General features: G+C 37.4%; 1 protein-coding gene across 1 annotated transcript; it reads left to right on the top strand.

The window, feature by feature from the left end:
- Positions 1 to 242: 242 nt before the first annotated feature.
- On the top strand, positions 243 to 2,686 carry LOC115973450 (NAC domain-containing protein 2-like). The gene is made up of 3 exons (XM_031093712.1): positions 243 to 549; positions 1,038 to 1,312; positions 1,733 to 2,686. The coding sequence occupies exons 1-3, from the start codon at positions 390 to 392 to the stop codon at positions 2,177 to 2,179; spliced, it is 882 nt and encodes a 293-aa protein (XP_030949572.1). The 5' UTR covers positions 243 to 389; the 3' UTR covers positions 2,180 to 2,686.
- Positions 2,687 to 14,287: the final 11,601 nt, after the last annotated feature.

The raw sequence follows: 14,287 nt of genomic DNA, 5'->3' as shown, positions 1-14,287 counted from the left end.
TGACGGAAGCAGTGACAGAAGTTTAAAAGACAAAGCAGGTACATGCACACGTGTCGAGAACCCATTAGACCGTCGACGCATGTAGTTGTAATTACTAATTACTCCCTCTCTCTCCCTGGCTGCGGTCAGCACGTTTTTCAGTTCTAGATACGACCTTGCAACACACCCCCACGTGCTTATTCCTCTTGGCGTCCCTTTTTTTTTTTGTGCTCTTCTATATATAAGTCATTGTGTACCTTGTGTATGCTTCGTGTTTCATTCAAGCAGTGTCTGTTTTCAACCAAGAAGAACAAGAAGAAGAACAAGAACAGAGAGAGAGAGAGAGAGAGAGAGAGAGGCCTAGTTTGATTCAAGCTTGAAGAGAAGAGAAAAAAAAAAGTTAAGTGGATATGTCGAGTGAGTTAGAGTTACCACCTGGGTTCAGATTTCACCCAACAGATGAGGAGTTGGTGAATCATTATTTGTGTAGGAAATGTGCTTCTCTGCCTCTTGCTGTTCCTATTATTAGGGAGATTGATCTTTACAAGTATGATCCATGGCAGCTTCCAGGTAACCTTAATTTCCAGATTCTTCTTTCTTTTACCAATCAAATATTAGATTTTGAGTTTTTTTTTTTTTTTTTTTTTGGTCAAGTTTTGGGACATAGGTCTGCTTAATCTCACTTCAATTTTCTTAAAATTGTTAACTTCTGAAATTGGAAAACAGATCAACTTTTTTTTATGGATGGGGGGTGGGTGTTGAATTTTCTAACCAATAACTAAAATTTTTGGATTTTATTTTCAGTTTTGGGAAATGGGTTTGCTGAATTTGGAAAAAATTTACTTGAATTTCTTCATTTTCTTCTTAATTTTCCCACTTGATAGATTGTTAGAAATCAGAAAAAAGCTGCAAAATTTTCACTTTTTAATTCGTTTTTGTTGTGGATATTATACTTTATTTTTAAAAAATCTACATCTGGGCCTAGAATCTAGATAGAACTTCTTGAAATATAATTTGGGTGGTTCTGATTTTTTTTGGTTCTTGTTGATCTTTTGCAGAAATGGCTCTTTATGGAGAAAAGGAGTGGTACTTCTTTTCCCCAAGGGATAGAAAATATCCAAACGGTTCAAGGCCAAACCGGGCGGCAGGAGCCGGATATTGGAAGGCAACCGGAGCTGACAAGCCCATTGGAAAGCCCAAACCGTTGGGTATTAAGAAAGCACTTGTTTTCTATGCTGGCAAAGCCCCTAGAGGAATCAAAACCAACTGGATCATGCATGAATATCGTCTTGCAAATGTGGATCGATCTGCTGGCAAAAAGAATAACTTGAGGGTATGTTCTTTTTCCTTCCCTTTAATTAATCTGCAATTTTTGAAAATTTTACTGGTTTTTGATACTAGTCAAATTTGTTCATATAATAAACGTTTTTTCATGTTGTACTCAAATCTATTTTCATCATCCATGACATATGCTTTTATCAAAGAAAATGATTTTTTATTCGTTTTACAAAATTATTAGCCTAAATGGGATGGTATATGCACATTATGGACCACAGAATGAGCCTGACTAAACTTTTATTTTATCTGATATTCAATATGGTTGGACTATTTTATTGGGTTAGGTACAAAAACGATATTTTTAGGTTGCCTTACACCTAACCGTATCAATTCAAATGAGATTAATCTTTATATAATGTTCAATAAAATTGAGATCTTAATGGCTAAGTTTGACAGAATTTATTTTGTATTGCAGCTTGATGATTGGGTCTTATGTCGAATCTACAACAAGAAAGGCACACTAGAGAAATATCAACCATTGGACCAAAAAATGGAAAAGTTCGCAGAAATAGAGGAGGAGGAGCAAAAACCAAAAATCATGGTGTCTAGGCAGAACACAACAGTGACACAACCAATGATCAGCAATGACCAATTACACATGGACACTTCGGATTCGGTGCCGGTGTTGCACACGGACACGAGTTGCTCGGAGCAAGTGGTGTCCCCGGAAGTTGCATGGGAAAAGGAGGTCCAAAGTGAGCCAAAATGGAATGACAATGACATAGACAATGCGTTTGATTATTTTCAGTACAATTACATGGATAGCTTCGCTGAGGACCCTTTTGCCCCACAAGTTCAGTACCAAATGGACCAGCTCTCACCTTTGCAGGACATGTTCATGTATCTACAAAAGCCACTTTAATCGATTGGTCAAAAATCAAGAAAAAAGAGACACTTCAAATGGGAACACCTTTGTGGTCCCAAACAATATTTTAATTCATTGTAGGTCTATTATATAGACCAAAATATTACCAAATACTTCAGCATGTGTGGGCTCAGGCAATCTTTGTCTGTGTTTGTGCACATGTGGGAGACAATTCTTTTTGGGTTCTTATGAGGATTATAATTAGTCCTAGAATTTAGCAAGCAATTCACCAAAGTGGAGCTTTGGATCAAAGTGAAACAGAGAAAAGAAGGCATGCTATATACTGGTGGTGATAATTGGCATCTCAATTATTTGATCTTCTGGTGGACAATCTGAAGTGTATTAGGAAGGTGTAGGTAATCCAACAACGTCTTGTGTTAGATTTTCCTTGTGTTAATATGTACCCGCGTAGGAAATTCTTGCATTTTTCTGATTGTAGCTGAATTTTTCCATAATCCATATGTAAAATATATTACAATTTATGAAAAAATGTCAAAGTATTTTTCATTTGGTGGTTGGAATTTTGGGGCTTAAGGTGGCTGAACATGGCAAAAAAGCCTCTATAATCAAGCATTCCAGCGTTGACAATTTGTTTATAATTTTCTTTTTTTTTGACAAATTTGTTTATAATTTTCAAATTTGGAGAAAATGCCTTGTAGAATGTTGACGTAAGTCTTAAGTTTAATCTTTCGGCCAAGTTTAATTTCAATATCTTTATTGGATATTGTTGGGTTGTTGTAGCAATTATGGCGTAGAATGTCAACCACATATTTTCTTAAGAGTAAGGGCTCATGTTTGACATGTGGAACGGCAATAACATATGATGACTAGAATCGCACAAAGTTGGGTTTCAAGTTATAATATTATTATCATCCTTCGTAGAATTGCAATAAAAAAAGGAGCATGATAAACCACGATGCATAATTAGCACAACCCAATTATTGGAGGTCTATGCAATGGTAATTGATTATGCATGAAATCGTCAATTGAGATCTCGTCTATGTCAACAGACGATGAGGATGGATTTGTCTAAAGACGAACCTGCAATAAGATATGAAATAGAGAGAAAGAAATAAACCGGTGTGATGTTTGTCAAAAACCCTCTAATGATTAAGTTAGAATGAAATTAAATATATCGTAAAAATAATCAATGATTAAGTTAGAATGAAATTAAATATATCGTAAAAATAATTTAACTTGGGAGTAGTTTTTGGGATGAGAATTATGTATCTTTTGGTTCTATTTCTCTCTGCCTTTATAGCCATCTTATCTTTAATGAACAACGGATCTCTACATTTATTCTCATTTGTAACGGTTAATACGTTACAAACTGATGCTTTGATTTGTCTAACGTCTTCTTTCTCGTTGCTCCGTCTATTACTCTTTGGCATAAATGCTTGCCATAAATGCATAATGTATCTTGGGTTCGTCCATTATGATTGACGAAGCCGTTAGAATTTGGACTCATCAGTTGCCCCTTATTCATGTCTTTGTCTATGTGACAAGATAGGAATAAAATAAATTTTGTCTCTTCATTTTCCGTGTACTCGCATTTATTGTGAGATGACGTTTTGTTTGTCCTCGTGACATGTGTAAGGCTAAGATTGCCTCGTCGTACCAAGGAGCTGCCTCTCAGGTTTCTTGCGCACGTTTTTCCATCAAATTTTTTCTTTTTGGTTTTTTGGAGCTCTCCTCTTCTTTACTACTTCTAGAGATTATGGTAAGTCTTTTCTTCAAAACTTCTTTTTTCTCTTCGTTTTTATGGTGGACTATTCTTCGATTAGGCTAGATTGCCATTCTATTTCCTTCTTTTTTGCTCATTTGTGTGGTTTTCTTGACTTTCAAGGTAAGGGATGTTCCCAAGTTGGTTTTTTGTGGGGCGGAATTTTCCCTTTAGGAATATTCTGGTTTTTCTTTTTCCACTGATTCATCGGTCGGTGAGTTTTGCCCAAATCTTGTCGAGGATGTTTGGTGAGAGGGAAGTTTGATCTAGTGAGCTTGAAACAAGTTTATCTTCATCTGAACAAGACAATGCTTCTAAGGTCTCTTCTCAAAAAACCCCTTTTATAGCTTTAAGGGTGCTCTACACTCTCAAAAAGAAAGATGAATCTAGAATTAGGAATAGATTCCAATTTTCTCCTTCTATTAAAATTAGGATTCCTGATGCTAGTGACAAAGTCTGCTCTTATTTTCCTGATGAAGTTTGCTTCTATGAGGCTGACTTTGTCAATGGCCTCCGTTTTCCTATTCATCCCTTTATTAGAGAGTTATTCCTTCTTCTAAAACTCACTCCTACTCAGCTTGTCCCCAACTCATGAAGAACAGTTGTATGTTGAATGGTGATGTGGATATCTACCAATGAAGGGGATATCCTTAAGGTAGAAGAATTCTTACATCTTTATCGTTTAGGACAATCCAAGCTTCTTGGTTATTGGGAATTTAAACCTTGGGACAAAAAGTCAAGGTTAGTTTTTGATTACCCTTCTTCCCTTCGCGAGTGGAAAACTAATTTCTTCTTCATGCCTGGTGATGGTTGGGAAACCACTTCGAGTGAAAATTCAAAAGATGCTCCCAAATTGCTTCGTAGGTGGGGCACTCCTGTGTCTAGTGTGTCCTTCATTTTCTTTGTGTGTGTGTGTGTGTATGCATCAGTGTATGCACATGCTTGTTATTTCTCAACCTTGTAAAAATCCTTTACATGTATGTAGGGTTTGTTTGAGAGCATCTCTGATTTTGACGAACACATATCTCCACAGTTTCTTTTTCTTCACTTTCTTGGACCTGAACCTTCTAATTTCGTCCAAAAAGAACATTGAGGCTATTAAAAAGATTGAGCATATTGACCTTCCAGAGTCTTGCTTCACCCACTTCATCATTGGAAATGATTATGCCTACTGTTGAGGTGAATCGAAGCAAAAGGCGAGATCGGGCAGTGGTTGGCACTTTTTGGGACGATGTTGATTGTGTAGTGGTGAAGGCCATGATTTCATTTTTGTCGAGGACTTGAAACCACTGACAACAACACTTTTTGCTGAACTAGTGTCTTCTTATGTTCACAAGGTTATGCAGGTTTGCTCTTTACTCTTGTGATATGTTTGCATGAAGGTTTTTCTTTTGATTTCTTCTAACCTTTTATGCTCAAGGTGTTGGGTGAATCCTTTTATCTTTTTGGGAAATACTTGGACTATGAGGAAAAGTACGTAGTTGCCCAGTCCAAGGTGGAAGCACTTTTTGCTGAGAATGAAGTGTTGAAGACTAAGGTTACATCACTTTTTGACGAGGTGAATTAGGCTCAGGATCATGTGAAAGTTCTAGAGCAAGATGTGAAGATTGAGAAGGATTTCTCTAGGCTGAAAGATAAGCAAATCGAAGATGCTACGCTTATTTTTCAAAAAATTGACTTTAAGGTGGTTGAAAAGTTTAAGAAGTCTGACGCATATTCTAATAAGCTGTATGACTATTATGTGGAAGGTTTTGAACTTTTTCACAAGTACATGGCTAAACATCATCTAGGTTTTGACCTTTCTACTCTTGACATGGAGGCGATTGAGAAGGAGATTCTGGCAGATTGTCTTTAAACTGATGAGGTAGCTAGTAATGTAGATGATAGGATGGAAGATGATACTGTTGTCATTGCTGAGGCTCCACTGGATCTGTCTCCTTCTAATCCTACTCGAAACACTTCTTTTATTTCTAGCTTTTGAAAAACAATTCCATAGGCTCGTTTGTTTTGAGTAAGTTTATATTTCCTGCTTTTAGTATCTAAGAAACAATCTCTTGGGCTCACTTGTTTTGAGCATGTTTATTTTATTTGCTTTGGCAATATTTTGCTTCATGTTCGAATATTTTGATGCTATATTTCTTAATTGTCGTATCCTTGACGTGTTAACTTTCAACCATTTTTGAGGTCATTATGTTATGCCTTTAAATAACTTTATAAGTCATGTATCAATGACGGATTAGTTATGTGTTAATAACTTTTTAGGTCATGTATTAATGACGATTTCATTATGTATTAATAACTTTTTAGGTCATGTATTAATGACCATTATGTTATGTATTAATAACTTTTAAGGTCATGTATTAATGACAGATTCGTTATGTATTAATGACTTTTTAGGTCATGTATTAATGAAGATTCGTTATGTGTTAATAACTTTTTAGATCATGTATTAATGACCATTATTAAGGTCATTTATTAATGATGGATTTGTTATGTATTAATAAATTTTTAGGTCATGTATTAATGACGATTAAGTTATATATTAATAACTTTTTAAGTCATGTATTAATGACAGATTTGTTATGTATTAATAATTTTTTAGGTCATGTATTAATGACGATTTCGTTATGTATTAATAACTTTTTAGGTCTTGGACACTGATTAGGAATCTCAATAACAAATGCGATCTCCCTTGGGTGATCATGGGTGACTTCAATGAGCTTCTTCATGCTAATAAAAAAGAGGGAGGTAGCGCAAGACCCGAGGGTCAAATGAAGTTGTTTCGGGACACCATTAATAGGTGTGAACTACGTGACTTGGGCTACTATGGGTCGGACTTCACGTGGAGTCGAAGACTTGGCTCAAAAGGGTGGGTCCGTGAACGCTTGGATAGAGCTTTTGTTTCGACGGATTGGACAGTCATGTTTCCTACAACTAAGTTTGTAAGGTTGAATTTAATCAACCATTTTATTGGCTTTATTCCCTGCCAAATTTGCTTGTATTTCAGCATTTAGTAACCCTGTATTTAGGTGGGTTTGTTGTAAGGGTAGTGAGTAAGATAGAGTGTTGATTGCTCAAGAGTGTGCAAGAAAACAGAGACTCGCGGCTTGTTCTCGCTGGTGGCTCGCGGCTTGTTCTCGCTGGTGGCTCGCGGCTTCAAGCTGCCAGACGCAGCACACGTGCCAAGCGTGCCAGAAGGTGAACAGTCATGCTAGCTGGAGCACTACAGGACAAAACAGGACAACTAGCCATACGGTTATCTCACGACTGGATCTCGCGACTCAGTCAAGTCGCGAGGTCAAGCCGCGAGCCACCCCTATTTTGTAAAACCTGACGTTTCACATTCCTCTCTCACTCCAGTATAAATACCCCTTATACCCACAAATGAAAGAGAGCTTCCAGAGAGAATTTTGAGAGAGAAACCCTAAAGAAAAACAAGACTGATTCACCTACAATCTATACATTAGAGTCTCTTCAAATTCCTCAACTCTCTTCCTCTCCGTTGTCAAATCCTTGAGAGGCTTTTTACCAAAACCTTGTTCTCACCATATTCATCACTGTGAGAGGGCTGTTTGGTTTTCTGGAAAGCAGTTAGGAAGGAAACAATCTACATTGGTTGATGCTACGGTCTAGTAGTGGAATCCAGGAAGCTAGAAAAGAAAAAGGTTCGGCGCAACCTCGTTGGAGCAAGAAGCTTGGAGGGCTTAGGTGCACTGGGTAGATTAGGCTTGAAGGGTCTATTGTTGTCCATGTATCCCAACTACATTTTCTAGTGGATTGTTTACCACTTAGAGGGCGGCGGAGAGGTTTTACACCGAGGGCTTCGGTTTCCTCTTCGATAACACATCGCATGTTGTCTTTGTGTTTGCATCTTCCTTCCCTTTTATCTTTGCCTTTTTATTATCTGCTGTGGGTTGTGATTTTAATTTGGCTTAGATAGTTTTTCCAATTCTATATTATAGCTTATGTTTATTTTCCACACACTAGTTGTTTGACATAATACTTGAATTGGTTAAATTGTAATTTAGGGGTCTAAACGTTCAAGGGTGTTTATACACATAATTGAACTTTCAATTGGTATCAGAGCGGGTACACATCTTGTGGTTTCATTACCATTGTGTGATCCTTGACTCCCTTTTGAGATGGATTGGTCTCAATCCCTAAATGCACCTCCATATTTTGATGGTAGTAATTATGCTTTTTGGAAAGTTCGCATGAGAGTTTTTCTGTGTTCCATTAATGAGTATGTTTGGGATGCTGTTGAGATAGGTTGGACCAGGCCTGAGGAAGCCAAATCCACATGGGATAAGGCAGCACTTGCTGCATCTAATGCTAACAGTAAAGCACTCAATGTTATTTTCTGTGGTATCTCTCCAGATGAATTTCAGAGGATCTCTCACATTACCGTTGCTAAAGAAGCATGGGAGATATTGGAGACCACTTACGAAGGCACGAAGAAGGTAAAAGACACTAAGTTGCAGATGCTAACCACTCGGTTTGAGGAGTTAAAAATGAGTGAGGATGAGTCCTTTGACTCTTTCTATAGCAAGCTGAATGAGGTGATTGTCAGCAAGTTCAATTTGGGAGAGAAAACGGAGGACTCTAAAATTGTAAGGAAGATCCTTCGATCATTGTCGGAAAGTTTTCGTGCTAAAGTGACAGCGATTGAAGAGAGCAAGGACCTTGATGACATCAGAGTCTAGGAGCTGGTTGGTTCTCTTCAGACCTATGAGATGTCGCTGCCCAATCAACGGAAGAGTAAATCTCTTGCTCTTAAGACCATTAATGAGAAGGTGGAAGATCATGACTCATCGGGAGAAGATGTGGTTGACAAAGATGTTGCTTACCTTGTAAAAAATTTCAGAAAATTCTTGAAATTCAAAAATAATGGCAAATTTGGTGATAAAGGAAAATTCCAAAGTTCAGGAAGGGAGAAAAGGGAATTCAAAAAGAAAGATGGAAAAGAATCCCAACCTACACAAGGTGTCACTTGTTTCGAATGTAACGGGCATGGACACTTTAAGAAAGAATGTCCGAATTATTTGAAATCAAAAGGCAAAGTGTATGCCACGACATTGAGTGACTCGGATTCATCCGACTCAGAATCTGAAGAAAGCTATGATGGAAAGGGGAACTACTTAGCTTTTATGACTATTGCTCATGTTGAGTCTTCAGATGAGTTGAATTTACTTGTGCGAGACCTTGGAGAACATAGTGATGAAGAATCACTGGGAATTGTTGAAGAATCAGATGCTGAAGAAGATGAAAGCACAACCAATCTTCAAGAGAATTATAACTCACTCCTGGAGAAGTCGGGTGAGTACACAAGGGTGGCCAAAGCAGCTGTGAGAAAAATGAAGAAGGCAGAGGAGGATTATAAAAGTCTCCTAATCCGATATAGGGAGGCCAAATGTGAAATAGAAACACTGAATGGTGAGCTATCAGAAGCTTACACAAAAGTGAGATTTCTTGAGCAAGAGGTTGTGCAAGCAAATGCTAAAATTGAGAGGGTCACCAACAAGAAGCTAGATGATGTTATTTCATCGTAAAAGTGCTTTTCAGAAAAATCCGGGTTGGGATATACCGGAGGAAGTAGCTCATCTGGAAATGTCACTAAAGAAGTGAAGTTTATAAAGGCTAAAGAATCAGCTGATGTTGGTCTTATTGCTGAGAAGCCCAAGATAGAGGAGAAGAGAAATGTGGGGAATGAACGGTTGTTGAATTCCAGTAATCAATCTGTGGGCAGGTCTGAATCTCGAGCCAAGTCCCGTCCACGACCACAAAAAGGTCCTAGATCAGCTTATGTGTGTCATCACTGCGGACTTCAAGGGCATACTCGACCAAATTGCCAAAAGCTGAAAGCAAAGAATAGTGCAACTCCTCAAAGGTCACGAGGACCTAGAAATGATAGAAGAAATTGGGCAAGTGAACAATCGAGAGATCAAAATGGTGATCCCGGAATGATGAACATGATGAAGATGATTGGTGCATTCACCAACTGCTTGGAAAGCTTCTCACGAAGGTTTGAAAGCCCTAACTCCCGTACCCAATCCTATAAGGAAATCACCCCAAATGCAAGTGACATGTGGGTGAAAAAGGGTACTTATGCATAAACATTACAACATGTCCATGCATTAATACTTCCTATGCTTTATGACGATGTTTGATTGTTTGCTTATTGTTTATGTTGATGGTTGTTTGTTTGTCTATTTGTGCATATTTTTTGTTTTTGTTTTTGTTTTCAATCCTTTTCTTCTTGCGTCAAAAATCCAAAAATTACATAAAAATCAAAAAATCTAAAAGTTTGATTGACATTGTTGAGTTTTTGTCTCAAAACTTGTTTTGCCTTGTACCTTTGTACTAATGGTTTTGTGCATTTTCGAGCATAGCTTGTTTCATTGCACTCATATCACTGTGGGAGAAATCTTGAAATCTATGTGATTATTGTAAATAGATCTTCAAACTTGTCATAAATGATTAGTGAATGGTTATGATGATCTTGAGACATGCATAGACTTGTGTCTATATATCTTCCCACTCTTTATTTTTGTTTTTGCTAAAAAGAGCTCACCAAATGTAAATCTCCAAATGAAAAGAGATATTGAGCTGCAAAAGCCTGTCGCACATTCTAGTATTCGACTAGGAAAAATTACATAAAAATCAAAAAATCTAAAAGTTTGATTGACATTGTTGAGTTTTTGTCTCAAAACATGTTTTGCCTTGTACCTTTGTACTAATGGCTTTGTGCATTTTCGAGCATAGCTTGTTTCATTGCACTCATATCACTGTGGGAGAAATCTTGAAATCTATGTGATTATTGTAAATAGATCTTCAAACTTGTCATGAATGATTAGTGAATGGTTATGATGATCTTGAGACATGCATAGACTTGTGTCTATATATCTTCCCACTCTTTATTTTTGTTTTTGCTAAAAAGAGCTCACCAAATGTAAATCTCCAAATGAAAAGAGATATTGAGCTGCAAAAGCCTGTCGCACATTCTAGTATTCGACTAGGAAAAAGGGTAAGCGACCTAAAATTAAAGTGAATGTTTATTCAAAAAGCCAAAGACTATCTCATCAAGGTGAAATATCTATTATCACTCTCACAATGAGAGGGGTTTTTCTCGAAAGGATCAAAAAGATCAAATGTTATGAATGAAAGTGGAGTCAAATGTAAAGCTCCAAAATATGTTATCAAGTTTTGTGGGAGGTCATATATACATATTTCTATAATTGAGATGGATCACATGATCTAGTGCTAATTGTGTATGCCTTGGTTGAATTGATCATTGAAACTTCACATTAGACTAAGGACTATCTCATTGTTAATATCTACACACAACACACAAGTTTATGTTCAATAAATGCCATATTTATTTATGTAATTGTACTTGATGAAATGTGTTTTCACATGCTCAATCTTTGTTAATTCAAGCACAATCAAATTTTTGAATGTTTTAGGTGTTTTTGGAAAGTATTTTGTTCTCAAAATTTGAAAATTTCAAAAATTCATTTTTGCTCTGTTTTGGCGACTCAGTCGCGGGTTAGTCAAGTCGCGGGCCTCAGTCGCGAGTTCGCGGGTTAATATTGGCGACTTGTTCGCGAGTGGAAGGTCCAGTCGCAAGGGTTACTTAGAGATTTTCGCGGCTCAGCTCGCGACTCCCTCGCGGGTAGACCTTCCAGTCGTGAAAAACACTTAGAAAAATTTATCTAATTTTTGTCTTTGAATGTTCTGTCGGCTTGACCTGGCGATTTGTTGGCGACTCACCTCAGTCGCAAAAAACGCGTGTTTGGCTAAAATAGGGGCAGTTTTTAAATCTTTTTCAGTTTTCCCTTGAACTTTTGTGACTATTCATCTTCTTTCTCAACTATCTCCTTCCCAAACACTCCGTGTACCCATTTTCAAACTTCATTGGTGCTTCATCTCTTCTCAAAATCATCAAGAAAAGGTATGGGTCTTGTTTTCCTCATCTCTTTTTCCCTGCTTAATGAATGTTTTTCTTGCCATTTGGATAGATACTGTGTTCGAAACATTCCTCTCTTTGTTTGATAGGTATGGCTAGTTGTGTTTATTGTTGATTTCATCCGTTTTCATGTTGATTGATTACATTGTGCTTTTTCCTTTGTTCTATTATTTGCCTGTTGTTGATTTTTAAACTCTTTGATATATGGGTTTGGTACTTTTTGCGACTTGTTCCATCCATTTGTGTGTGTATTGCAGTATGCTTATGGCATTGGATAACTTATCTCATATTATTGTGTCTTTATGTCTCACTGCCATGTGCTTTATTTTGGATTATATGGTCTGATTTTTGCTATCCATTCCTAATGTTCAAATGTTGTCATTTTCTGCATATCATGGTCATGGTAGACTGTCTCATTGACAACTATTTCTGAATTTGTGTCTCTCTATGCTCTATTACACTTTCACCATTTTGCTGCACCTGTCGTATTGTGCACTTTAGTATTGATGGTGGTTTGTTTGGGTCTGAACTGTCTTAAGTTAGTATTTGTGTATTAAATTCTCTAGTTTTCACTCTTAATTGCATTGAATCATGTTGATATTCATCTTATGTGGTGCTGTTTTTGGTTCTTTGCTGTGGGACTACTCTCTTGCAGATGTCTCGTCGATCCTCTAAGGGTAAAGACATTGTTGCTGACGATCCAGCAACCCCAGTTGCTAAAAGGACTCGACTCTCATCACAGTCATCTCAAGACTCCAATGAGGAGAGGTTTAGAACCCCGCTTACCTCACACATCTACTCAAATGTCTTTGACAAGTCAACTCCTATAGTGGAACGGGTGGTTGAATTTAACACCTTAAGAACCACTTTTATCCCTCGAATCTTTGAGCCACGAGATTGGGCAAACTTGTTTGGGAATTTTGTCAATCCAATGGATAAACTGGTTAAGGAATGCTTCTGTAATGCAAGTGATTTTGGAGTTGAACTTATTTTTTGGGTCAGAGGAAAGGAATTTGGCGTTTCCCCAAACTCCATCGCAGATGTTCTCAGCATCACTAGACCTCAAAATGTGGAACTAACTCTGTATGATGATTGAACTCTAGAGATTCAAGACATTCTACAAATCCTAGGCTCTGATCATGAAGTATCCAATACAGGCACATCCATCAGCACCGCAAAGTTTGCACCAGAGCTGACCACACTGAAGTTGATCATGTTCACTAATCTCTACCCACTGTCCAACACTACATTCATAAATCTTGGGAGAGCTCAATTCCTTTGTGATCTTATTACAGGAGCCCCTCTTGATATTTGTGCTCACATCTTTTACACCATGAGGTAGACCGCGGTTCGAACTGTAGCTCGAGAAATTATTCCATTTTACAGTCTCATCATGAAGCTCATTCTTCGTGAAGGAGTTGTTCCTCCCACAGATGGAAAAATGTTGACCCGTCAGCGTCCTATTTCCATGTACACTCTTCAAGCTAGCAGAAGTCACTCCTCTAAAACACCAAAGAGTGCACACATCTCTCCGGTTACTACATCTGCTCCTGAGTCAGAGACACCTGTACATACCACACCTTCTTCGTGTGTTATTCCTGAAGTTTCACAAGCCAACATTCCGCAAGCCCAGACTGATCCTCAAACTGACAGACTGGGTAGTTTGCTTGAAAATATTCAAAAACGCATTGATGAGATGGTGACACTTCTCTACTCCACAAACAACCATGTTCAAATGCGACTCGAGACAATGGAGAATCAGCTTGACGCTATTCAACAGAAGTTGGACGACAACCTTTAGCTATTCGTGCCAAAAAGGGGGAGATATAGCATTCAATAAAAGGGAGAAAGTTCAAAGGGAAGTGTGCATAGTGATAGAGGGAGTTCACACATACTCTTCTTTTAAGTCTTAACCTTTAAACTTATTGGTTTATGTTTTTTGTTTTTTTTGTTTATATGGGTTGATACACTATGGTTTTGGTGTATTCTTGTTTCTAATCTTGGTTTAATCTTTTATATATATTGTTGATGTTATTCAGTTTATATTGTTATATTTTGTTTTGTACCCATGTTGCTTATGTAAGCTTTTAGGGTTTTGTTTTATGCATATTCTGTAAGCTTTATGGTTTATACCTTGCTTAATGCAGCCTTTTATGCTTTCATTATATCAGTACCTCTATCTAAATGTCTTGCATTTTGATTTATGTACTGTCACTCTTGTGCCCTTGTAGGATTGTTCCTAGATGCATATACTTAGTGTATTATGCATTGGTTGAGTGTTGGGCATACAAGTATCTTGCTTTGTTCTTGTTAACTTGTATGTTAAAGTTTTCATTCCAGGTGTGAATGAACATTGTGATCACTACCTTGTGGTGATTACTTGGTTGATCAAGCCATGATTTGATACTTCACTTCA

The sequence above is a fragment of the Quercus lobata genome, unplaced genomic scaffold (assembly GCF_001633185.2).
Source record: "Quercus lobata isolate SW786 unplaced genomic scaffold, ValleyOak3.0 Primary Assembly Scq3eQI_179, whole genome shotgun sequence".
NCBI lineage: Eukaryota > Viridiplantae > Streptophyta > Magnoliopsida > Fagales > Fagaceae > Quercus > Quercus lobata.
This window is presented reverse-complemented; position numbering and strand designations above follow the sequence as displayed.

What these genes read in the sequence shown, in the direction of transcription:
- LOC115973450 (XM_031093712.1), top strand. Translation starts at nt 390, where the DNA reads ATGTCGAGTGAGTTAGAGTTACCACCTGGGTTCAGATTTCACCCAACA. An exon ending in TGATCCATGGCAGCTTCCAG is followed by an intron (nt 550 to 1,037) that starts GTAACCTTAATT and finishes GATCTTTTGCAG; the next exon opens with AAATGGCTCTTTATGGAGAA. An exon ending in GCAAAAAGAATAACTTGAGG is followed by an intron (nt 1,313 to 1,732) that starts GTATGTTCTTTT and finishes TTTGTATTGCAG; the next exon opens with CTTGATGATTGGGTCTTATG.